This window comes from Eutrigla gurnardus, assembly GCF_963514095.1.
Source record: "Eutrigla gurnardus genome assembly, chromosome: 19".
Lineage (NCBI taxonomy): Eukaryota > Metazoa > Chordata > Actinopteri > Perciformes > Triglidae > Eutrigla > Eutrigla gurnardus.
In genome coordinates, this window is record NC_139930.1 from 8,923,045 (window position 1) to 8,949,138 (window position 26,094).

General features: G+C 41.1%; 1 protein-coding gene across 2 annotated transcripts in view; it reads right to left on the reverse strand.

Moving 5' to 3' along the window:
* The window catches only part of whrna (whirlin a), a 145,510-nt gene that overhangs the window by 72,581 nt on the left and 46,835 nt on the right, over positions 1 to 26,094 (reverse strand). For both annotated transcript variants that reach the window (XM_084034413.1, XM_084034412.1), the window contains exon 2: positions 998 to 1,216. In XM_084034413.1, coding sequence (XP_083890539.1) covers positions 998 to 1,216 — 219 coding nt within the window. The remainder of the gene's footprint in view (positions 1 to 997; positions 1,217 to 26,094) is intronic.

Genomic DNA, 26,094 nt, shown 5'->3' on the forward strand with positions numbered 1-26,094 from the left:
TTATGGCTCTCAGCTGCTGAAAAATTGAAAGTTGTAGCATTATAAATCGTTTGAACAGCTCTGACAGCTCCTTCCCTGCAGGTCGGGAGGTGGTGACAGGGTGGAGTTTTGCAGCACTGAAGAACCAATTACTGTTATTGTTTAAGGTTCTGGATTTTTCTTTGGCGTCCATCATCTTACAGTCTTACAATTCTAATTCACTTTTACTCTTGAAGACATCCATCAAAGGCAGCCCGGTCACAAATTACTGGAATCAGATTATAACGTGATTTGATGACCATCCGAACTACTTGAACCCTTTCAGACACGATAACTGGGCACTGTGAATATATAATCAAAGCCTGATCCTGCAAATGCATGGCCTATTTCTAGTCTAAATACATCCAGACACTGGTTTTGGTGGGTAGTCAAGGGAAAATGATGAGCGTGCGAAGCTTACTTGACAGAGTTAAGTTCAGTGAAGCTCAGAATCCAAAGACACAGAGACGCACAGCAGAAACCCTTTCATTAGCAGAATAAAAAAAACCATTGGCTGAATATAAACGGAGACGTCATCATCCTTTCACAGCACGACTCCTGTTCCAGTACCAGACTTTTGTTGATGCCTTTAGAGAAAGTTCGATATGACTCTTGCATATTTGAATGATTTTGTTGCTTTCCTTGCCTCATCTTTAAACTTTAATTCCACATTTTAAAGCATTAACTCACACATTTTAAAATCTATCCATGCAACTAATATTGGTATCGCCTTTTTTTGCAGACAGAAACTATTTAAAGTGCATAATGGATGTAAGGGACAACACATTTATTAAATCAATGCCAGGGCCACGTATAAAATAATTAAAATTATAAAAGAATCTCACACAATTCTAAAGACATGTTCAGATTATGAATTAAACTTTTCTCCCCTGATAGTATTTTTTCGAAGGTACAACTGAGATTTGTGTTAAAAAGGTAAGACAATGGAAACACGCTCCGTAACGCTGTTTTGTTTCACCTTCTTCTCGTCTCCGTCCTGCAGTAGCTGCATGTTGCTGCGTCGCTGGCTGTCAGTTCTCCTCAGCGTGGCGCTCCGGTGCTCAGGCAGGTCGGGAGGAGGAGACACGCTCCGACCCTGAGGGTCAACCCAGGTATAAACATGGTTGGTGACATAGCCACCTGGAATCCGCCCGACCGAACGCACAGAGAGGCAAAGCTTTTTACTGCCCTTCAGCACCTGAGCAGATAAAAGGAGAAGAGAGGAGAGCCGCATTACAAACACAAGACAAACCACTTCATTGGATTTACGATGGTACAAACTGTGTGAGGTGGTAGCAGTAAATATAAAGTAGGACAGATTGAATTTGGGAGAAAAGTAAAGATTATAGGGATGCAGCCATTTGTAGCGGTGTTTCTGATTGCAAAAACCCCAAATGACCAAGCACCCACACACGCACAACAAACACGTTTCTACTGAAGATTACTGTTGGCTTTGCCTCATTGCCTTCTGATAGCCTGCTGTGTGTGTGTGTGTGTGTGTGTGTGTGTGTGTGTGTGTGTGTGTGTGTGTGTGTGTGTGTGTGTGTGTGTGTGTGTGTGTTCAAGCCACCCACAGATCTATGTATTCCCATGGGCCCGGTGGTCTGGAGAAATCACACTGAAGAAGGTTGAAGCCCTCAGTGATCTAACTTACACACATACTTGTGACTGCAAACAGAAACAGGACCTTGGCTTTCATTTCAGACTAAGAATGATCATAAGCACTCCCGAATTAAAAGCAATATTACAAATATTAGTCCAAGACTGTGTGCTCACGTGTGTGCTTGTGATTTTCAAAACCCTCTGGAATTCCCAACCTGCCAGTTTGCGGCAAAGTCAGCAATAAAACATGTTTTACAGCAGGTTAACATTTGGCCAGAACTGTAATCATGACACCAAGTCATCATTTATTAAGACGCTATAAATGTTTTGTGTTGTTTGTTTGTTTCATTTGTCTGCATGTTTTTGTGTGTTGCCATGGACAGTTCTTGTTTTTGATTATTAAGATTTTAAACTGTAACATGTTTTAATGCTGCTTAAACTCAGGCCAAATAATGTTGAGAATTTCAGCTATACGGTACCTTGGACACCGCTTCTACCACTGCTTGTGTTTTCCTACACTTGGATCTTGTAAATAAATTAGGGCTGTCAAACGATTTTTAGTCAGATTAATCACAGGGTAGCTGTGGATTAGTCACAATTATTTAAGATTTTTAAATATAATATATATATATATCTTAAAATTCCCATTTTCTCTGTATATTGTTGTAGGAACAGAGAGATAAATGACAGAATATATGGAACAGAATTGAACACCCGACAAATAGGGCTGCACCAACACCACCAATTTTCAGACCGGGCACAAGTACTTAAACTTCAGTAGGATATTAATAATTAACCGTTTCTATCAGTTAACCAGTTAAAAGAAAGGAAAAGCTTGTCACTTAAAGGAGAATAGTGCTGGTCCACCTTAAAGGTCAGCCCACCTTAAGTGTTCCTGGCTGGAGCAGTCAGTGTTGTTGCTAACTTCGGGGCTAACTCCCTTCACTTTAATCCGTTACACTTTTATGTTGTCAGTATAACTTTTTCATGACTGCAGATGTCCTTTCTGATGAGGTGGTTGTTGAAAGACCTATCAAAGTAGTTCTGTGTTCTGAGTACCATGTAAACACAATACACCTCTCTTCACATCCGGTGGACCACAAAAAATGCTGACGTCCACATTAATCTCCCCTCATCTGTTTTCTTCCTGCAATACTTGCAAGGAACTACAAAATGCTCCTGTTGGAAAGCCTATTACCATATCCTGCAAGCAATAACTCAAATTTGTACTTGTCAGAGTGCTGCAGAGTGCAGAGGAGGCCCGTCTCCTTGAACACAGCGATCTAGCTGAATCAATTTCACAATCCTGATTTAAGCTGAGAGATAATAACTTCAATTCTGAGGCAACAAAACCCTGTCAGCAGCGAAGATCACCGACTGGAGCAAAATGCCAGCCATCACCCCTCCCTCTTCCACGTCCTGCTCTCTTTATGGGCAGCGTCAATGCAGAGGTTTATATAAAATATAAGTACAGCAGCACATCAGCAGGCACACTGCTGGAACTACAAGATGGGGATACAATATACTGTACTGTATTAAATATTGTGAATTTGAAATTTAAACTAGGTTGGTTTTTAAGTTTACTTGATGTATGTAACAAAACCAAAATAAGTTGATGTTGACTTCCTCCCTGAGCTTAATTTTTTCCTCGCTCTTTATCGTAAGTCAGCTGTTCAACCGTCTAATACTATTTTGGAGTTAGTTGAAAGTCTGGTGCGTCTCATATTTGACGATTCCGGCGTGAGAACAAGGTGAAGTAGCATATTCTGTAAACTACTATTATGGTATGTGATGTTAAGATTAGTTGTTATAGTGGAGGATGGATACATCTATGGGATGACGATATCATTGCAGAAGAACCGTTACATATTGCACTGCAGCATCCATGACCTAAAGCAGGGTTTTAACTCAAATTACTTTTCTTTTTTTTTTTATCTGTCCATTGTTTGATCCAAGTACACTGGCTCCTTTCTTAAACACTTGGCCAACCAGCCACAGAGCATCACTTTGATTTATAGTACCAAACAGGGCTTATCGTGGTGCATGCTGGCCTGAGAAATGAAGCTGCATTTAAGGGGAAATGGAGGCAAAGGCAAAATGAGCAGTGTTTTGATACAATGAGAAGCAGGACTTCAGGGAGTTAGGGCATCACAGCACACAGAGAAAAAGAAAGATAGACGGATGGTGGGGGGTTGAACCAGCCGTTTCATTCTGTGAATAACAGCGGTAAACGAGTATGGAGCCATAGTATAGTGGTCCTAATGCGCCGTCCCTGGAGAAAAGAACTGATTGTTACACTGGGCTGATGATGCGCGACCCTCCTTTCAAACAGAACATACATATCTCAGGAAAATAATGGAATATTTACCAGAGGATAATGGGAAACGATAATGGCAGGTAGCCTGCTTTCAGATGACGGGGAAAAAAACAACATGCTCTCATGAGAGTCTTGGCAATCCATTTCATACACAAAAGCCAAACTGCACAAAGCCCGGCTATAGATTCCATCCAGTCTCACCACTAGGAAATGCATGGCCATATACTGGAGAAGATTTTAAAAGGCAGATGGTAAATTACAGCAAGTAAGTAAGAAATGGTGTATGGGACATGAGGGATTCAACTGTAAACCCTCGTTATGGAAAGAGTCTGTATTAAATGGACCCGGTAGTATTGTAAACTCTGAAAAAATGGAATCATGACGTGATGCCATGTCATTATATGCACATAAGTTATGACTACACAACTATTTCAATATCCGTATGTGTGTAAGTGTGTAGTGAGCCTGTGGAAAACACACCTTTTTCCAACATGTAACAAGCAACATTCAGATTCACTGAAGCGTATGTGAGGTTGTTTTTCAAGGAGAAGTAGTCAATAGATGCCAAACAGTTGAGATTTGTTGCTGGGTTCTGTCTTGAAGTGAATTCACTAAATGAGTCATCAAATCGAGGCGAAAAAATTGGCAACAGTGGGTCTCAAATGGAGTTAAACCCCCACCAACCGAAGCGTCTGCTGTCATGGGGTTTGGGTTTGGACAGGCGGATTTATTAGAGTCAAAGAGAATGTTCCCTCAGTCGTTTGTTAAAAGCATTTCTTCTTTGGTGCTGGCAGATGATCTAGCTGCTGACTTGAAACCACTCAACGCTAATTGTGCCTGCTAATTGCACACGTTTGATAAGATGTGAACACACACACACACACACACACACACACACACACACACACACACACACACACACAATGCACAGGTGAACACAGGTTCATCAAAGCGTGCAATCTCTGTACACCGTCACAAACGGTCCAACACCACACCGACACGCCGGCCCACAGATCAGATGTATCGAGGTGATTCAGACACACAAAGCCCAGGAAAGCAGAAAGCAGCCAGGCAGATTGCCTTTCACCCGTTTAATATGGAGCTGTCGGAAAGATGTTTCACACTAACGCACTAACACACATGCCGGTGCAACACTACGACAACTACAACTTCTCATCCAATTCTATATCTCAATTATGTTTAACATATATACATATACATAACAAGCTTTTAAAGAATCTTCAATATTATTGTACATGACTGGAAATCGTTCTGATGCATTCCTTAACATCTCATATCAAACCTTATTAAGTCATTGAACAAACACAAAGCGTGTAAACACACAGCATCCTACTCAGCGGAACACTATTCTTATATATTCACTTAACTTATCGATTAAAGGGGAAGATAAAATGAAAAATGAGAAAGTGACCAATATCTGAATTAACTTATTCGTATCGACCGAACGCTCCATGAGGCAATCCAAGACTGTTTTGATTCCAGCTCAACAACAAAAGCCCAAAATAGTAACAAACTACTTAAAAAACGTTGCATGTAAAAGACTACTTCATCATGCACGGGTACAGTGGAAACAACAATCATCAGAAATCATTTGGAGCAGCCTCTGTAAATTACATGCCAGCTCCAGGCTCAACCGAGAGGATCCATATGTGTGAAATTGTGTGTAATGTCTGAGAGCTTCCAAAAAACCTAATGACGCTAATGAAGGCTTAATACACAGGTAACTGAGAAAGAAAAAGCTTTGCTTGGAAAATAATTGCCGTGGAAACAAATTATTATAAACTATTTTATCATACGCTGGTACAGCGCCAAACAACAATCATCAGATGTCATTTGGTGCAGACTCTGTATATTACGTGGTGAATGCAAGCATGCAGGCTCAGGGATCGGCAAAATCTCTCAAATCATATAAAAACATTGTGTTTTGTCATATGGTTTCGGTTTCTATTTGAAAATGACGGCTCCATTGAGATGTTAGAGCTCATGGATGTCATGTGTTTGATTTACTGGGTTGTGCTTTCCTTTTGCTTCACGTTGCATGGTGTCAACCTTTTTGTCCAGATTTGGATTTTCTGCCTACCACACCGTCAATCGCTTTGAGCTTCAATCAAAGTCCAAATATCTAAGAAGCCTACAGGCATGGGTAATGTCACTTTGGCTCCATTTGTGTTCTTGTGCAAAACGGGAGGAAGACATAGCGAGTGTGTCATTTTGTATTCACATTATCTTCAAAAGGGGTCAGGAGATTAAAAGACCTCATTACTCTGTTGGCGCTGCAGCATTGTGGGTTCACTGTACGTTCGTCCAATTACAACAGCCGGCAGTGAGAGCGAGCGAGCTGTGACAAAACGACAATGTTTGTTTGATGGCTCGTTGGAAATCCGAGCGTGGCTCGGAGGCAAGCGGCTCTGTCAGCGGTGTGAATGGATCATAGTCATCGATGCTGTGCAGCAGAATGTTCAAAGTCCGATCCATTCATCAGCTGAATGTGTTTGTGCCTTTCGGGGAGAAAAGGCCAAGCGTGTAGCCGGCAGCGAGCCAACCTGTGAGGATACATGCAGGGATCACATGATCTCATTTTCACATTGGTTCAGTTTGCATGAGTCACTCCAACAGGTCGACCCACGATGCCACAGTACACAGTGTATGTAGGATATATAACAAGGGATACATTTTAGCTTTATTATTGTTTTATGCATTTCCCTGAACTCAAAGACAGAATTAAACATTACGATTAGGTTCACAATCAAAGTGCTGGCATTTTTTAACAAACACTTTGGGTGACAAATTTGGGGGCTTGTAGAACTTTTATACCCGCTCTCAAAATTTTAAGACAATACAGCAGGTCAACGATCAAATTATACACAAAATATATAATTACTTGGAAAACCAGCCGGCAGCAGGAAACAAACAATGGCTGCAGTACAGGCATGGCATCACATCAGCAGAAAAAATACAGGAGATCAACAAAAATGACATATATGATTGTTTACTTGCACTCTTCTTGTTTTCTATTTGATTTCTAACTGATTTCTATATAACTATGTATACCTGTTGTGAAGCACATTGAGTCTGCCTTGTGCATGAAATGCGCTTTATAAATAAATAAATAAATAAATAAAAAAAAATATCAACCCCCACAGATCCCAATGTTCTAATGTCCAACTTTACAGCAGAAACAATCATGTTTCCAGCCTGGAACAAAAAAAGCTTTTGTTCTATTGAGTAAATATATTCGTTCAATGACAATCGTAGGTGTTTTTTTTACATAACACGCTTGTTAGATCGTCGTCAACATGGCCACAGTCCGACTCTTTGAGCTTCACAGCATCTGTTGCTTTAGGTGATGTCACAGAGACAACGTCCATATTTTACACATTCTTGTTTATGTACATCCCCGTTTTGCATGGAGGCTCCATGCACAAAGTAAATGTATATCTGTAATATAGATAAAAGGAAGTTGACTTTATGTTACAGCTTAATCCACACATTGAGCTTGATACGGTTGTTGGAATTATTCATGTATCAGACTGAAGACTACAACCATACTTGCTAGTCTTTTTAGCTAGCAACTAACATGGTCGTAATAATTTGGCAAGCTGTAAGTGCAAGCATATCAAAACTGGACACTTTTGCTGAAAATATCTTTAATTGGTATAATTGATTATTAATTGGCTATCAGCTTTACTACTTTCTACTTCCAAGCGCCCCTTGCTCAGACCACACCCATCTTAGAACTCTACCTTGGTTTTGATCTCTACACACCGTTGGATTGTTTAATTCATCACTGCATCTTAAAAAGTTGTATTATGGCTAGTGGTCAATTAATCGGTTGGCCGATTAATGGCATTTTGAGGTGGTCGGCATCGGCCAATGCCTGCGCTCACGAGGTCAATAAACAAAAAATGTCTGCAGACACATCTGTAGGCAGCCTTGAGACGATCGCAGGGGCGTCTCTCACGGAGCGGACGCCATTTTTGTTATAAAAGGGCCTGTCCAGCTCCGCTCACACCCCGAGTCTGAAGTGAGGTCCCACCACTGATCTATAATAGGTCTGTAGCATCAGTGGGTCCCACCACCTATAGCAATTCTGTGTCTGATTTTTGTTATTATAAATTAACAAAAATTAACAAAAATATGATATTGGCATTATAGATCGGCCATCAGCCGCCCTGCTCTCTAAAAACCCCATATCGGTCGACCACTAATTATGGCGACAAAACACCTGGCCTACCTCTTGTATTTCCCACCACATTGTGTCTCCAGGACAACCGTTATCCATGAAGACAACAGCAGCAGCACTGTCGCTGCTGGTAAATGTGAATGAATAAAGCATGTAGGTCTATTGGACCAGCAGGTAGATGTGCTCTACAATTTGCTCTAACGATGACAACTGGGGGAAAACTACTGTTTTCTTTCAGTTAGACTCAACTGCTGATTTCTGCTAAGGGTTTGTGAAAGCTCTGAGGGGTTGGTGCTCCACTCCGCCATCAATGTCGTTGAGTGAATCACCAAAAGTAACTATGGACAAAAATATAACACCCAGGTTGATAAATACCACGTTTCATTTTTAAATCCAATGGGCTGCTACGGCAACAGACGACTGCCTTTACACTGACTTGCGAGTACTGTTTTGCCACGTGTGAGACTTCACATGGACATTTTGTTGGACCTAGAGAAGCAGTAGGCCCCACATGAAGTAAACACTTAGAAGGATTAATGAGTAATTGACACAGCCGCCAACACAGAGACTTAATGGAACCAAGTCATCAATCACAGGGATTAGCCGGAGGAAAACATCCACAATGCTCTGCACCAAGCCATCTCCGCTAATCCTCCCATTCCCCAATCAATCTTTCGCTCTGTGTATCTCTGTTTAATTCAAATAAATGCCTGAAACCTAATGCCCATATGCAACAACACAACATGGATGCAAAAATCAATGCAGGAAGCACACAAAATAAAAATGAGAGCGACAGTACATGTGCAAGAAACGTTTAAGTGAATAACAGGTCAGTATAAACTTATACTACCTTGCAGCATTTTTCTATCTCTCTTTCTTTTCATTATTGTCTGCTGTCAAGCCCATCCTTCTATCCCACTTTAAGAAGTCACTCTCATAACATATACTGTAAAAGGCCCCCAGTATTGCTACGCTATCGTGTACATTTATCATTTTCCAGGCGCTGTGTGTAGGATTTGGTGGCATCTAGTGATGAGGTTGCAGATAGCAACAAACTGAAAGTTCTCCTGTGTGCCGAGCATGTAGGAGAGCTACAGTGGCTGATGCATAAATGTGAAGGACTTCAGCTTCCCTGAAGAGGATCCGATCCATATGTAGATAGAAACAACTCATTCTAAGTTACAGAAAACACTACAAATCTTATTTTATATATGTTATATATTATACACTGAAGAAACCATTACCATAAATGATATTCCATTTCCCCCAGTAGATCCCCCTAAATGCTACACACTGTATCTTTATGTTGAACACAGAGAAAGATTAATGGTGCCTTCCTAACACAAAAAACCCCACTACGGGGCAGATCCAGAAAAGTGGCTGTTATAAATGTGACGGTGCTTTAGAGGAGGCAACAAAGCTCAATCTCATGTGAATGACTACAAAACAGACCTGTCCAAACATTTTTATTATTCAGATAAGAGCTGCATTTTAAAGAATTCTAGCCAAGTACTGGGTAGAGCCAACTTTTAAATGGGACCTTTGGGATGTGTTATTGGCATTGGAATGCTGCTGGGGTAAATTGATCATTGAATGATAAAAGGCAAGACATCAGAAAGACAATTACTCAAGATTTTTTTTTGCTTTCTCTTATTGGAGCTTTGGACCTTGATAGTAAATCCTACCGCCGACTTAAACTTTTGTACGTATTTATCCCACATCTCCTTCTGCAAACCAGACCACCCGGCCAGAGGGTACTCTCTCTGAACGGAGCTGTTTATTTCAGTTTGTTTTGTTCCTTTTGTGTGTTTGTTGGTAAACCACTGCCGTTTCTTGTGCCTTTGACTTGAGTCTTGATGCATAGTGATCAACACAGACACTGATGTGCTTGAAATGGTTTTAAAAGAGGAAGAGTGTCAGGACGGCTGGCGTGGCCGTGGATCAATCTACCCCCCACACATTCCTTTGCACCAGCCCATTAATCAAGCTCGCCTCCTCTAGCTCCTCTCCACCCTCTCATATCTCCTGTACTGAAAGCCTTATCTCCCAGCGGCTGTTATTTATGACGCCTCCCTCCTGGACACAGATGCCCAACATCTCTCACTGATATTTACTCTTATCGACTGGGAGAGCGCAAGAGGAAGAGAGAGGACAGATAATGAGAGCGTCAATTCGTGGCTTCATCTCTGTTACATTCTCACACTTGCTCCTTTGCATCCGAATATAAAGAAACCTCTCTGGGAACAGCTGCATTCATCATTCATGTTTGGTAGAGCGGATGCAATCAGCCGTGATGCGTCTTATTAACAAAGTGAAGAATGAATTGGAGCTAAACTTTGACAAGCAGCAGCAGACGTGGTTTTCTTTTCCACAACAGAACAATGAACACAATCACAGAGTCCGTGTTCAGAATTTGTGTGGAGTTCCTTTTTTTCCTCTTTTTAAATCTTGCATGTTTCTTCTTTGATATCCCAGTGGCCATCACTTTTTGGATTAGGCCCACCATTACACAAACTATACAAAAGATGATTTTCTATTGCGTGTGCCCTGTTTTCACGCTGCTCACTTCAAATCAATTCGAGCAATGCGAGCACTTCTACGCACGCAGTGATGTACTTGTGCATTGTGACGAGAGATCCGCCCGGAGGCATCGCACAGTGTCTGAGGTTTCAACCGGGATGGTTTTAAGTAATTATCACCGCTTCAGCTGGGAGCCCCGCTTAAGAATATGCCAGGACAAATTGAGTTAGAGCATTATACAACAGTAAATTCAGAGAAGGGTAAGGAAGTGAGAATGCTTAACTTAGAGTGAAATTGTGAATTAGCTCAAACACCCATTTTAACGAAGCACAGTGGAGTCAGGTTACACGTCTCATTTTCTTTGTAGGTTTCAGGCTGAAGAATGAGATACATAATATCTTAAAATTTGACCCATTTGACATTCATGCAGGATCATATGTGAGCAAAAATATGAGTCTTTATATCATTACATCCTAGCTTTTGGCCCCTTATGTTTCTTTGTTTTTTGGTTTGGTGTGTTTGCGGGACAGCACTGTAGTGGAAAGCTTGTTAATCACGTCATCATGACCATTTAAAAAGCACATCGCATTATTACTCATAACTCCTCAACAAAGAAACAGTGCAAAAAAAATAGTTTTCCTATAGGATCCTTTTTTCAGGTGTTCTTTTATAACTGCTTCTCTTTTTATTTTTCTCGTAGGTGTAGCTTTTTTAACCTACACTGCTATTACAATCAATCAGCTTTGAGCGATGCTTTAAATGACCATAACTCAAGAGTCTGACTTACATACTTGTAAAGCCTCAATGTTCGAGACAGGATTGAGGTATTTGCCCGTAGCTGCCATCAGCCAATCAGCATGACTGTCATTATCTGTATATTAATGAACATCTGGGTTAACATACTGACAAAAACTTTCAATATCTCATATTGAAAGTGAGTTTTACATGTGTTTTTTTTATTATAAAGCAGGTCAAGGCGCAATATACATACTGTGATAGCAAAACGTTGAATACACATGCAGCTTGTATTCAGGAATCACTTAAGTGAACCTATGATTTATTCCAATATTTATGGAAATATTACAGTTTGTCCCATTCTAGAATAGAAATACATAACAGACAGAAATTATGCAAAAACATGAACATGAAATAAATGTGGTATACAATAACACTTCAGTACAAATCATAATGCTAAAAAATGAGATCTACGATTAAATGTGTAAAAATATATTCACCAATGTGAATAAATAATATGAGTGTGAAGTATGTGAAGTAGAAATATATGCAGTATTAATGCCAGACAAAACCAGAGTATTGCACGGTTGTATTATTGCACAGCTGAAGATATAAATTGTGAGGTTACAGCAGCTGAAAGCCGATATAAAAAATTATATATACACACACTTTAAAATCCAATGAATAATTCTGCTATTTGCTAGACTAATCAGGAATATTTTGATCCTGAAGACATTGTTAGACCAATTTAACAATGTGACTGCTATCGGTAGACGCACGCAACCATTTGTACGAGCGCGTTCCACGACGAACACAAAGCGCCGTTGAATGTGCTCAGTAGGGTTGAGTCAGCATCACTGTAGACTCGCTGTCGGAGGGTTTTAAAACCCACTTCCACTTAGTCAATGGCGAGAAAAAATATTGTTTAGATCCGTTTGAATTGTTTGATGAATTACACTTTTATCAATTTAAGAGATTAGTTTACACTCAAAGTCACATTTTGTATTAATCCTGTTGAAGTATGAGACCGTGAAAAAAAGTAATAAAATCGTCGCTGTCTAAAATGCATCAGGTGAGATAATATTGCATTTGTGATGAAATATAGCTAAGTCACTCACCGTTGACTACTGTACATATTTTTTCCAAACTAAGGTCCCATGGGAGACATTGGATGGTGCGTGCCTTAGCCTTTCTATTGGTTGGGTGGTAATCGATATGGTGGACCCTCCTCAAGAACGCACAAACAAAGGTGGAGGTGAGCAGGGAGAGGGTGTAGGGGGTGGTTCGTAATTGGACAAGGGTCGGGGTCGGGTATGGAACAGTCCGACGCTGAAGACCCAATATTTAAATTCATGGCTGAAGATGAACACACGTTGGGGGGACAAACAAGTGCCTTCTCGGTTAGCGGGCGGCCTTTCTAACCGGCAGGCCACCTCACTGCAAACACAAGTAGCATCTTCTCCACCTGAAGGCTTTATTCATCTGCCCTTGTTTCCTTAAGAGAGACTGCAGGCGAGAGACATGAATTATGGAAAACAGGAAGTATAGCAAACAGGCAGGAGCTGGTGCATGTCTGAGTAGCATATAAGACGGTCTCATTAGCCACCACTAAACTGTGAGTGTCTGCAAAGTGTGTGGGTATTCGTGTCTGCGTGAGTTTATCTTTGTTTTCAGGCGTCTTTTTGTTTGTTTGTTTGTTTGTTGTTGGAGTGGGAAGATGAAAGGACTGCGGAGGAAGAAAAGTTTCTCCTGTGTTACCTGGATAAGAACTTACGCCTGAAGAGGTGTTGCATACTTAATGACTGTCTATAGTCATATTATGCATCACTGTCCAGTGCATGCACTCCATATGTGGGACAGTGTGTGCCTTGATCTGCATTTGTGTGGGAGACTGATGATGCACAGGATATAAATCAAAAGCTGCCAGTCTAAATATAAATATCTCATGATACTAATCAATATGATGTGAGTGGAATGTCATTATGTCACATTAGTGTTCAAGTCAACAAGACAAGAAGCATCTGGTTGCCAGATTTGGGCTTGTTGCCGTTTTCTCGTCTTTTGTTGCCAGGGGATGATCTAGGCCAGTGATTGGCTGTCTACCTTCCCTTATGACTAGGCAAATCCAATAACAAGCCTTCTCCAGAGAGGGATATATCAGTGAAATGGATAAAGGACTCAACTTTAGTGAAAAATACAAAAAGTAGTTGTATCAGGCAACATTTAATTAAATAAACTATTAAATATCTCTTGCAAACACATTTAAAAACAGAAAAATACTCAATTGTCCAATGTGTTTGTTAAAAGAATTTTCTCGTAAACGAATAAATTCACCCAAGGAGGAGATCGGAGACAAAAGTAAAGTCGAAGTCTGACTTTTAATCTTGGCCAAGAGGAGCAGTTACAGTGCAACAACGTATGAGGATGCTACAGAGGAAGTGCTCAAATCAATGTTTTGACTTGAGTCTTTTAAAGGCACAGGAGATAACGCGTCATTGAAAACATGTAATACAAGACATGTTCTGCAGGATAGCTTTAGGCCCTGTTCAGGTCATTAGTGGAAATACTAAAGTCATTAACAGTTCAGCGCATATGTACCAAAGTCATGGACAGTTCAATATATGCTTTAAGGCATGGGGCCTCCTAAGACATGGGACCTCAGAGGTCACCGTGGATGCTAAAGTCGTAAAAATACTGAGACCCCTAAAGCTCTAACATAAACAGAAAACACTAAAATCATGTGGTTATACAAAATTCTTATAACAGTGTTTTTTTCCACAAATGTGTCCTATTACATCAACTTCAACTTTACTTACACGCTTTATTTATAGAGCACTTTTCATACATAAACATGTAACACAAAGTGCTTTACACACATCAAAAAGAAAAATAGAAAAAACAATTACAAATAAAGCCCCTCCCTCCCACCCTCCATACTACACATGTGCACACGCACGCACGCACGCACACACACACAAACATACACACACACCTGCACACTCTCACTACTGACAATAGGAAGACATGGCATGACACTGATGATTGAGGAAACGCTATCTTTGGAGCCAACCACACTGGGAGGAGTCGCAGGCTGTGCCACAGGGGGCACCAGTGCCCAGGCCCCCCGACCCCGACAGACAACAGTCAGCCGAGCCGAAGGGACCCAGGGACAGCGCCCCCAGCAGCAGCCCAGACACAGCTCCCAGTGTGGAAGACCCCCCTGAGGAAACACTGGAGTTAAAGCTAAAAACTAAAAGCATAAGATAGGATAAAAAAAAAACATGAAAAAATAAGTAAATAGAGTGACCAGCTTAAAAGGATAAAAATATATAAGATAATAAAATAAAACAATACCAATGATAAGTAAAACAACTAAAATTATTTAAGGTCAATATCATCTTAAAAACAAGATAGAAGCAAAAATATAAAATAAGATAGAATCACATAAGAACGTAAGAAGAATTTAAAATACTAGTTAAAAGCCTGATTAAAAAGGTGTGTCTTTAACCTTCCTTTGAAAATAGCAACTGTCTCTGCGGTCCTGAGGCTCTCTGGCAGGCTGTTCCACAGGTGGGGGCCATAGCAGCTAAATGCCGCCTCACCATGGGTTTTAGTTCTGGGTTTTGGTATGGATAAAAGGCCGGTGCCGGAGAACCTCAGGGTGCGCGAGGGTTGATATGGTAAAAGCAGGTCAGCTAAATAAGAGGGCGCAAGGCCGTTAAGACATTTAAAAACTATAAAGAACCTTAAAATCAATCCTGAAGCATCAAATGTGTAAGTTGCATACTGGCCCACAATTGGCTTCCAAACTAGTTGTGATATCACAACATGTTGTGATCATGCACATTAAAGGGCGAGTGTGGAGGATTTAGGGGGATTTATTTGCAGAAATGCAATATGATAAAAAAGGTTATTATTAATGCATAACCTAAAAAAAAAGAAAAAAATAAGAATCTTTATGTTTTTCGTTGGCTTAGAATGAGCCCTTCATCATCACCCTGAACAGACAAACCTGTCGCTGGCTTTAGAGAGGGTCCGTAGTCCGCAGCACTTCTCTCACACGCTTGGAAATGGAAGCGGCATTACGTTGCTGGATGCCACTAAATCCTACACGCTGGACCTTTAAACTGAGATTTACAGCAAACACAGAGAGACTTCCCCCTGCATAAGATTATGTGTGGACCCCTGCATATACATCACGCTGCACAGTGTAAGGTCAAACATCCAAGAGAGGTGACAAAAGTGGGAGAGTGGAGGGTGACGTTATGCGGAGTTAAGTCCTCTGACTCCTCACAGGCTTCAAACACGCCAACATCACATCACTCACTCTCAGCACCCGATCTAAACCTATGGCCGACAATGTGATGGACGGTGTTTGTGTTAATGCCCGACCCACATATAAATCTGCTCGGGAAAGTTAAACGGAATAAATTCCCCAAAAGGAAAAATATGTAAACGTCAACATCAGTTTATCGGCCATTGTTTAATACCAGTGGTAAGAGAACACTGTCCTTGGCTTCTAAATTGCTAAGATGTCCCCCTGCTGGCTCATCTGCCAACCACACACATACACACACCAGCCAACCAAACACACACACCAGCCAACCACACACACACACATACACACACACCAGCCAACCACACACACACACCAGCCAACCACACACATACACACACACACCAGCCAACCACATACACACACCAGCCAACCACACACACACACCAGCCAACCCCCTGAGGTGCTTGGAGACCCAAGGAGCTTTTCCTGACACATACACTATTTTTTCCCCTCACATGAAAAAAAACCTCATAATACATCTAAAGATCAATTTACATTTTGTGAGACTGCACAACGGGACACTTTTGTTATTTCACAATAGGTTTAATAATATGGTCGCTTTTATCCCACAGTGCAGAGAAAGTATATGTGGCTGAGGGCTCCTCATCAACATGCCTGTCGAATAGCAAGTTGAGCCCACAGGAGGTCCCTGGGGTCTGACATCACTGGGGGAAATGGCAGATATATGCCCCCCCCCCCCCCCCCCCGAACACACACACACACACAAGCACACACCTGCTTCACATGTCCTTTGATGCAAGCAGACACGCACACACACACCACTCTGACACACACATAGTGTATGCAGCCTTTGTCCACGGCCACCTTTGATGTGCACAGCAGTGTTGCCATGTGACATTGAAAACAAATAGCACGACAGAAAATTACTTAAAGACAATAATGCAAGCCAGTGAACGATGAAATAACCAACAAATCTTGTGTATGGAGTGTTATTATGTGCTTCAGGTTTGCTTAAAGTTGAGCTGAAATGAAAAATGCCTTTTTATCCCTTGTAGATCACATCCTGTCATATTGTCCACCCGCTATACCAGTACTGTATATGCTGAAAGAAATGACAAAATTAATTTCTTGGTATTTTCATATCAAAATGTGCTTATGACAGCAAAAAAACAATTTCAGCCAATAATATCATGACATCCATCCATCAATCAATCTGCTATTTCAGCTCGAGAAGCTCGTGAGTTAATGTTTTCAACCAACAAATCATATTCCTCCCAACATGCAAATATGTCTCACTACAGAGGAAAGACACGCTTGAAATGCTGTTCCAGCTCCAGTTTAAGAACAGGTATGATTTTACTGGATTCTGGTCTGGCATGAACAGCATTGTTTGTCTGAAGATGGAAATTGGCTACTGGCTATATCTTGCATATTTACATGTAAATGTGTATCAATATGCACGGTCCAGTTTTGGATGCTTGTGGTCATAAAATCTGGGAGAAAATCCATTTGAGCCTGAAGTGCTCCTAGTTATGGGCAAAGAGGTGCTAACATGCTCACAATGACGACACCAACATGCTGATGTTATCCAGGTTGTGTTTACCATGACGCATCTTAGCTAAACGGACGCCAGCATGGCTAAACCCACAGTTTGCAGTTGAATCACTTTTCCCTTTGAGAGACTAAACAGCAGTATTTTAGATGAAGAATATTCTGATCACAATAGGATCATGATTACTGTAGCAGCATAAAAAAACAACCCATATTGGATGCAGAGGGACATAAATCCAGGCTTCTTAGTCTGTTTTTGAGAGGGGGAGGGTTGGAATCTAAACTAAAAGGTGTTGCATTTATTGACACAGTCTGTATGTAAATCAAAGCATATAACACAACGAGAATCCTATCACACTGAACAAATACAATTTTGGACAGTAAATAGCAGATGGCATACTATAACTTAAAGGACATGTGAACCTCCGCAGCTACGACAGTATTTGATTTACCATTCTGGTTTACTCTGTTTGATTTAGGTTTATACAGTGAGGAGACAGAAAAGATGGGAGGGGATGCAAATGATTAGGAGGGAGTAAGAGAGGACACCGATTACTTTTTTACTCCCCTGAAGTCTTACACGTTGTTTTGTTTCAGAGAAAATGCTGAGGTAAACTAGACGCCTCTGCATTATCCTGTGTTAACATTGCATCGTTTACCAAAGGAGTGCTGTTAGAAGGGGAATAACCACGTTGCAGCAAAGCCTTCCCTGCATGTACCAACAACATCAGTCAGTCGTAAATACATTATACAATTGTGGGAAATAGGATATGGAGTTAATCTCTTAAATTAAATCATCCTTGTGTGGGGGGAGCATTTCCCCACCACATATTAATTGTAACATATCAAGGATTTTGAGCTTCAAGGATCATTTGTCATTCTGCAACACATGGTTGCACAAAGAACTGTGTTTGCAGTTCAGTCCATTAATGGTACACGAGAAACACTTTAAAAACAAACTAAAAACAGTAGCGCATTCCTGTAGTCAATTTGCACCATGAGGAATCCGAACAGCAACAAAACGCAGCGTGGGCAGATAACATGGCCGACATCTTAACATTAAAAAGTGAACATCAGAGAAACATTTCCATCAACTGATTATGTTTGATTACCAAACATCATAGATGTAAACACAGCGGTCAGGGCAGTTTGATCAAGCATCCATGATAGAGTCAGGTCCCTGTAAAGATGTGGGCAAACAGTCACCGACCCTCCGTTGCTGAGTCAGCCTGAAGTCACATTTCATCCATCTTATTTTCCTGCGACTGAACAGTCAGCCAGGAGCATGCTGGGTAGTTGCATAGCCTTATGGCATATCTGGGTTAGCTTAACCTCCATCTCTCCTCCCTCTCCTCCTGGGTGGTCAACTATGCTTTTGGTGGCGGTTAGCCCGGTAGATCAAACTGGGTGGTCAGAAGTGGGAGGGGATCGTCTCAAGGTCCCCTCCCCCACCAGTTAATCCAATCACCACACTTCATTTTTCAATGCTGATGAGTTTATTCTGCCATATGCCATAAGTGCACCATTAATAAAGACAACAAATAAGCCAAATTCATGGGGGCTACCAGCCACTGCATCTACATCACCCATCCCGTAAAGGAATCAATACTGATGAGAGGGCCACAGTAAAGACACGCAGGGAGAGGCTTTCAGCTCCCAAAACAAGTAATAAACCCGCCCCATGCTCTGGAAAGAACGCCATCAAAGTGAACTCGATCTAGTTCCTACCGATTGATCGACAGAGAACCATGCTAATACATGAAGTGCTACACAGGGTAAAGCAGCATCAACAACACACAGAGAGAATGAGGACAAGCACACCTTCTTCATGGGTTAACTGTTCCCTGTGTGCCTGGCAAGTTAATTAAGTCATTCATCACTTATATTTAGCATGAGTTTATGAACATGCTGAAGGTTGTAATGGGGCCAGTAGTAGGCGGGGCTAGCAGTCAGAATCCTGCAGTCAGCACCAATAAATAACCGCCGCTCAGGACCATGATGCCACCTAGGTCCACGGAGGACACTTAAGGGTCGCAGCCAATTTAAATAAGCAGCTAATTGGGACAGGTGGTCATGAATAATGCTGCACAAACCGGTGCACCTCTTAGATTCTTTACATAGACTTTCCACCTGAGTCCACCTGTCATCACCAAGCTGCATTATTAAGTGGAAATACCTTGGAATTACACGGAGAGAAGTGTCTGGATTAGCACTGCAGGAAAGATCTCCATCTTCATAAAGGTCCGGAGGAATTAAAACAGGAAACTCAGTTTCTCTGCTTCACACACTAAAGAGAGTGATGAGCAACATCCTGTGGTGGTGAGAATAATGAAGGAAGAAGCAGGACAACAAGAAAACCTTGGAGGGAATTACGTGCCGGGCTTTGACATCAGAGAGTGCAGTTAAAATCCTGTGTCCGACCAACACTCCACATTGGTTTCTAGTCCACTGGCCTGAATTAGTGCTGCAAATTATTATCTATCGACATGCTTACCAGCTCCAATAAGCAATTTCCCAGGGGGAAACATTGCAAATTGTGAGAATTATATCTTATTATGGTTAATAAATCCTTTATCATGCACTCATTAACAGGGTTGTTTTATAAATATTACTTATGTGTTTTTTCTGCCATTGCAGCGGACAGCATGCAGTATAAGGCCTTAGCAAATTGGAGGTAATAAGGCTTTCTTCTAGGTTTGGATCCGGTATCTTCAAAAAGTATATAAACAGCAGAAACATGCAGTTGTAAAGTTAATCTTAATAAGGAAAAACAAAAAAGGTTAGTAAAGGTTTAACACCCATATAATATAGTTAGTTCAAAAAGTGTTTGGAATTCCATAATAAACTATTGTCAGAGAATCATAAGACTTTTATTAACATTATCAAGCAGTCTATGTTAACAAGGACATTAATATAAATAGTTACTAAAAACAATCCTGAATCAAAATATGCGATTTAGTCATTTGTTCAAGTGCAGCCACCATGCAGCCCAGTGATGAAGATGATATCCTTAATGACTGAATCAGAGGAGACACACTTTTCCGTTCGGATCAAACCATGGTGGCTTCATTCTACACTCCTTTAAAATGTTGTAAGAACTAATGAAAAGAGTGGTGCTAGAGTCAGCTATGCACTTCATACCCCCAAAAACCAGACTGAACTGAGATTTTTTGTTTCACTACATTTGAATATGTAATTGAAATTACAACTTTCTGCAGCAGTGTCAATCTCCTTCACACTTCTTGCTATTATTGGGACCTTTTTCGTGTGGCCATTCATCCTGAACGTAGCTATGAATCTGCCTTGCTATGTAGGAAGGTGACATCCACATTCTTATCCACAGCTCTGATTGGTTCATTAACCGTTTCCTCAAGCAGCATTGCAGATGAGCGTGGTGACCCCTGGTTCTGGAACCAGACTAACAGAGAGGTGACGTTACTGAAGGCAGCCGTTTCAAAACTAGGAGGTAATGGTGCCATTTAATGGGCTTGATGGACTTTCAGTTGTCACTGTTGTAACTACCCTTGCAGAAATCAACACAGACCGATATTAGAGTTCTTGAGATTTTGTCTCTGGGGTCTTCCAACTCATTTGTCAATGAGTAATTAGCTTCCCTGCCCTCCTATTAGCAACAGTTTAAGCCTTCAATACTTTCAAATACTCAACTGAAGCATTTAGACGGTAAGTCTTCTCCCTATCTCTCAGCCAACCAAACAACACTGACAGAGCAATGCTTTCTGCTAGCAACACAGAGATGTTTCATTCTCACCTCTGCCTCATTTCCTGTTTCACATCAGCTGAAGTCAAACACCACAGAAATAAACATCTTCATGCTCTGACAGACTGGCTCTTTCTACGAGACTCCCTCAGTACACGCTGTTGTTTTTGGTTCGGTTTCTTTAAAGCTGCAAAGACATAAAAAGATCAGCTCATCCATTAGGATGGCTGCACTGCTGTTAATGTCAATAAGCATTTGCAGGCAGGGAAAGCACAGATTTTAGTGATAATCATAACGTTGGCTCTGTAAGCGTCCCAGTCAGTGATGACAGTGAGCCAGCATTCACAATAGCAAGACCCTGAAACCGAAGCAGCTGAATGGAATTCAGCCATCATTCATTTTCATAGAATTAAAAATGATTAGGAGGCGTGATTAATCACATCAAATGGCATTATCAGCATCAGGGCTGAACATTTTCAAACCACCTGATTCCTTTGACAGAGAAAACCCTGAGAGCGAGTTCAGTTCAAGTGTGCTGCTACTCACACACAAGAGTCGACTGCATTATCCATCCACACAATATGGCAATGTACTGTATGAAAGCCTTCGGTGGGTGCGCAGCTCACTACTTTGCTCTGTGATGCACAGCTCACCACAAAGCTCCCAGCTGCCATTTCATAAGCTCCCCGGCATCCACCTGTAGGCTTTTACACCAACTTACCCTGGGAGGGACGTGATTGTCTGCTGTGCTGCTGAGCTTGATGTATTGTTGCAGGGAGTGACAGTGTCAGAGCTAAGATGCCAAATATCAACCCAGAACTTATTCTGTATTACATAACAACACTGGATGGCTGGAATACACTTGAAAAGAATATGTTTTTGATTTCATAGATGGCCCTGTATATAGCTTTTTTTCTATTTGGTATTATACTGTATATTGTATTTGTGTCATCAGGAGGGAGATGCAGCACAGTTTTTTACTGAATGTACTGCCTTAAATTGTGAAGTTAAAACTTTGACTCAAAGCTGGAATAAGCAGTTATCTGGAAAAGTAAAAATCCAAACAAAAGCACCTCCTTCATCCTGCTGCAGCTCTCCACTCGCCGTCCTAAGCCCCTCCCATCAGACGATAATGTTGATTTGTGCACATAGAGTCCCACGTAGGAGTGCAGGTTATTTATCTAAAACAAAACCCTTCATCAGGGTTTTTCCTGCGTAGAGAATTGTGAGGTGGCCGCCTCCATCACATTTAGTCACACCTCCACCTCTCAACAAAACTGATGTGGTGGCACAGTATCAGAGTCAGCAAAGTGAAGTGGGAAAGAGGAAACAACGGGCCGTCTGTTTGGCTGGACTGCAGCGAAGCAGGAGCCCGCCCCCAGAAAACACAAGTCTGTCACTGACTGACTGATGTAATTACATTTCCTTTCCTGCTTTCAAAATGTGCCACAGTGTTTCCACTGGTAACAACTTCGCCACCACAGCAAAACTTTACCAAATAAACTTTACCCCCCCCCCCCTTCTATATTCTTACCTATAGCACTTTGATCATAGCACTGTTGTACTTAAGGTATCCTTGCTGAACAGCTACTTCTTTACTCAGACGAGGACCTAACAATTGTTTCCACTTTTTCACTCTTACTTTATCGGCATTGATATGTTGTGGCTTCTTTCTTTCGACAAATGTACTTATTGTTAGGGCTGGGTATTGTTTAGAATCTCACGATTCGATTCGATTTCGATTTGTTGGGTCACGATTCGATTCGATTCAATATCGATTCGATTCGATATTGATTAAAATGCTTCGATATCGATTCAGTATCAAGTAGTAATACACAAGTAAGAGTACCAGATCATTTTTTCAAATAATTTATTTAGTTTCATGCCTTATGAACAGCCGTGGTATAACTCATAGCATGATAAAACAGGACACTGCTTAAACACTGAACTACAGTGCATGTAACGGGTTCACACCGGCCGCGGAAGCTATGGTAGTAGACAGTAGTAGTGCAGATATACCGTTGAAATGCACATATTTGTTTATCTACTCTTCACATTTATTAAATGTATTGTCTCTTCCTGTTTCCCAGTGTGAGTTGAGATACACAAATATGATCGCATTTGTCAATCGCGGTATTTTATTTTGAAAATTGGCCGGATTGTCTCGTGTTTCTTTTTGTGATTTACTGCCAGAATTGATGCGTTCGCTCGCGGCACGCGCAAAAAATAGAGCAGACGCCGAAAACGATCGCTTCACGGCGCGGGACGGCCGCGCCTATTCGCGGCGCTCCATGTCTGGTGTGAACTACACTATCGCTTAACAGGGGCGCCGAAAGAAAGCGGGCTCCGCTACGCGCCTATTCGCGGCGCTTCCGCGGCCGGTGTGAACGCTGTACTCACTCCGGTCGCCATATTGTAATGGTTTGGTCTAGTGCGGCCCCCGTCCGTACAGCGCGAATCACACGAGGGTGTCGGTCACAGCGCCCCCACTGGCTAGGGGCTTGAATCGATTCAGAAGATTGCTGAATCGATATTTTTACCCATCCCTACTTATTGTAAGTCGCTTTGGACAAAAGCGTCTGCTAAATGCCCTAAATGTGAATGTAAAACATGTAGATTACACCAAAGAAGTGGAACGGCAGTATTCAGAACACATTCACTGTGAAAAAACAGAAGGATGGATTCATGGAGGTGTCACATCTTATCTCTCCTGTTATTTATACTCTGTAAAAAAAAGCCTCCCATCAGCCAGTTTGGTCGTATCAGGAGAATTTCACTAAACAAACAATGAACTAGAATGCAGATCCACGGAAAGAGGGTATAAAGCAGGCCTGTGAGACAGGTTCAGCACTGTTACTCAGGAAGAATGTTTGATCAAAAAAGAAAAACCTCAACCAAATGATGGTCCCGGGTATTATTTAATTATTCAGCTCTAGATAAAGACTTGGAAAAGATAACATGAGAACACCAGCACATTCTGAGCTCCGATACACTACTCAACAACTAATTTAAAGATCTACCCAAAAGTGTATACATGTCTCGGTAAATTGAGCTGGTAAAATCTGAATTCAACCTGCATAAAAACACCTCCTTTCCTTGATCCCCTGCCAGGGAATTAGCGGTGTGCTTCCTGTACTCACTGTAATTTTACAAACAAGTGTACCACAGACACCGACCTGATAACAGGAAAAACAATGTAAGTAAGAGGCAGTATATCTTGTTCTACTAGAAAAGTAACCTATCTCATCAAATACCCATGTGGCTCAGCATAGGAATAAATCACAAAGAGCATCCGGACCCTGGATCAGCATAACCCTGGGGCAGCGCATTCCAGAGACCCGCATCACGCAGTGGCCTCGTTCAGTCTCACTGGTATCAATCATGTACAATCTCCGAGAAGAGGAGGTGGTTTTCTGTAAGATGTAACGGTCTTAAGAATGCAACAGTGAGCATAAAACTGCTGTCCGCTTTGCACTGAAAACTAATTGCTGGTATTCATTAATTTATTCCTTTGTGCTGTAACATATTTGTGGCGCAGAAAGCAGAGCAGTCGTCTAGTAATCCGAGTCCCAGTTCAATTCAGGCTGTCATACATTTGTATTTATTGATATTACGTTAACAGACAACTTCAAGTTTTGCTCAATAGGTTCATGTTTATGCTGTAAAACGACTTTGAAACATGCCACGGTGCTGAAATATTTAACTAAATAGAGATGAACACACACAACGTAAGTTGAACCACATTGTAGTAAATACATTTATATATTTGTGTTATGTAACTGCCTTAAGTGTGAAAAATTGTCATGGTGTTGAAAAATAAAATGAAAGATTTGTACCATAATGTGTAATGACACTTATTACATATTCAATACTACATTGTGTACACACACACACACACACTATGTCACCGTAGGTAGACCGGACAGTTTCAAAAAGTAACAACTAAATAAATTAAATGTAAATTTATTGGCCTTATATGAAGCTTTTTAATATATTTTTGATGTATGCTTGTTTCTCCACTTCCCAATGAATATTTCTTATAACATCGTTATATTGACATTTGTATTTGGTTTTATGTACGTATTGCTTTTTTATACAAATTTCAAACATATGCATTGTATATGAAGTATATGAAAAAAACAATATTTTAATGGTAAATTACTATAGATGGACTGTGTAATTCCACAAATAAATGCCCTAAATTTACAGAGATTAACCTGAAAAGCACTTATTTTTAATGTATTTTCACACAGTATTTCAGTTTTATGGTTTATTTAACAATTTGGCTGTAAATCCTGTATTTTTATCATTTATTACAGGTAATTCTGTGGAAAGGTCATTTGCTGTAATTTGATGGTATCCATCTGTAAACTTAACTGCCACGGTCTTTTTTTTTCTTATAGTTTGCCTCCTGCAGCAAGTGTCCACGTTGCCCGTTAGTGATTCATGTTGAATGCGTCAATGTGTATTTGAAATTGCAAATGACCTCATCAATCCTGCACTTTGACAATCATCCCATTTTATTTTAAAAGTAGAATTAAATCACTCGATAAGGCTTAGGGCAGCAACCATTGAACATCTGCATTGGCATGGAACTGGATGTGGAATGCATTGCAGCGTTCTCCGCTCCAACGTCATGGATATTTCATGAGTGTGAAGTCAAACTCCCTTGCCGGCCGTGTTTGACATGTACCTCTACAAACTCCACGACACTGTCTGGGGGACTCATTGGTCTCTGAGAAGGAAGTACTGCAGTAGCCTCCCTCCAGGCATCCAGATCTTGTCAAACTACCCTTCCAGCATCCTGCAGTGCTGCTATGTCTTAAGGGCAACTATCTCCCCGCAATGCGCGGCAGTTTTTTTATGCTTTCAGTGCTCAGCTATGCAGAAAATTAACTCCAGCAGCTACAGCACATCCACACAGGCCAATCCAAAGAGTCACCACCTCCATTCTGTCATGAACTGTCTCGCCCATCTCTCTTCTTCTCTCCCGTTTGGACATGCAATCAAGATGACGTTTCCTGTACACCCACCTCCATCAAAAAACATCAATCTACACCTCCACATCAGCAGCAGTCAATCACCTCTGCACTATTTCATTTGCAGTCATGGATTAGTACCTCAGCACT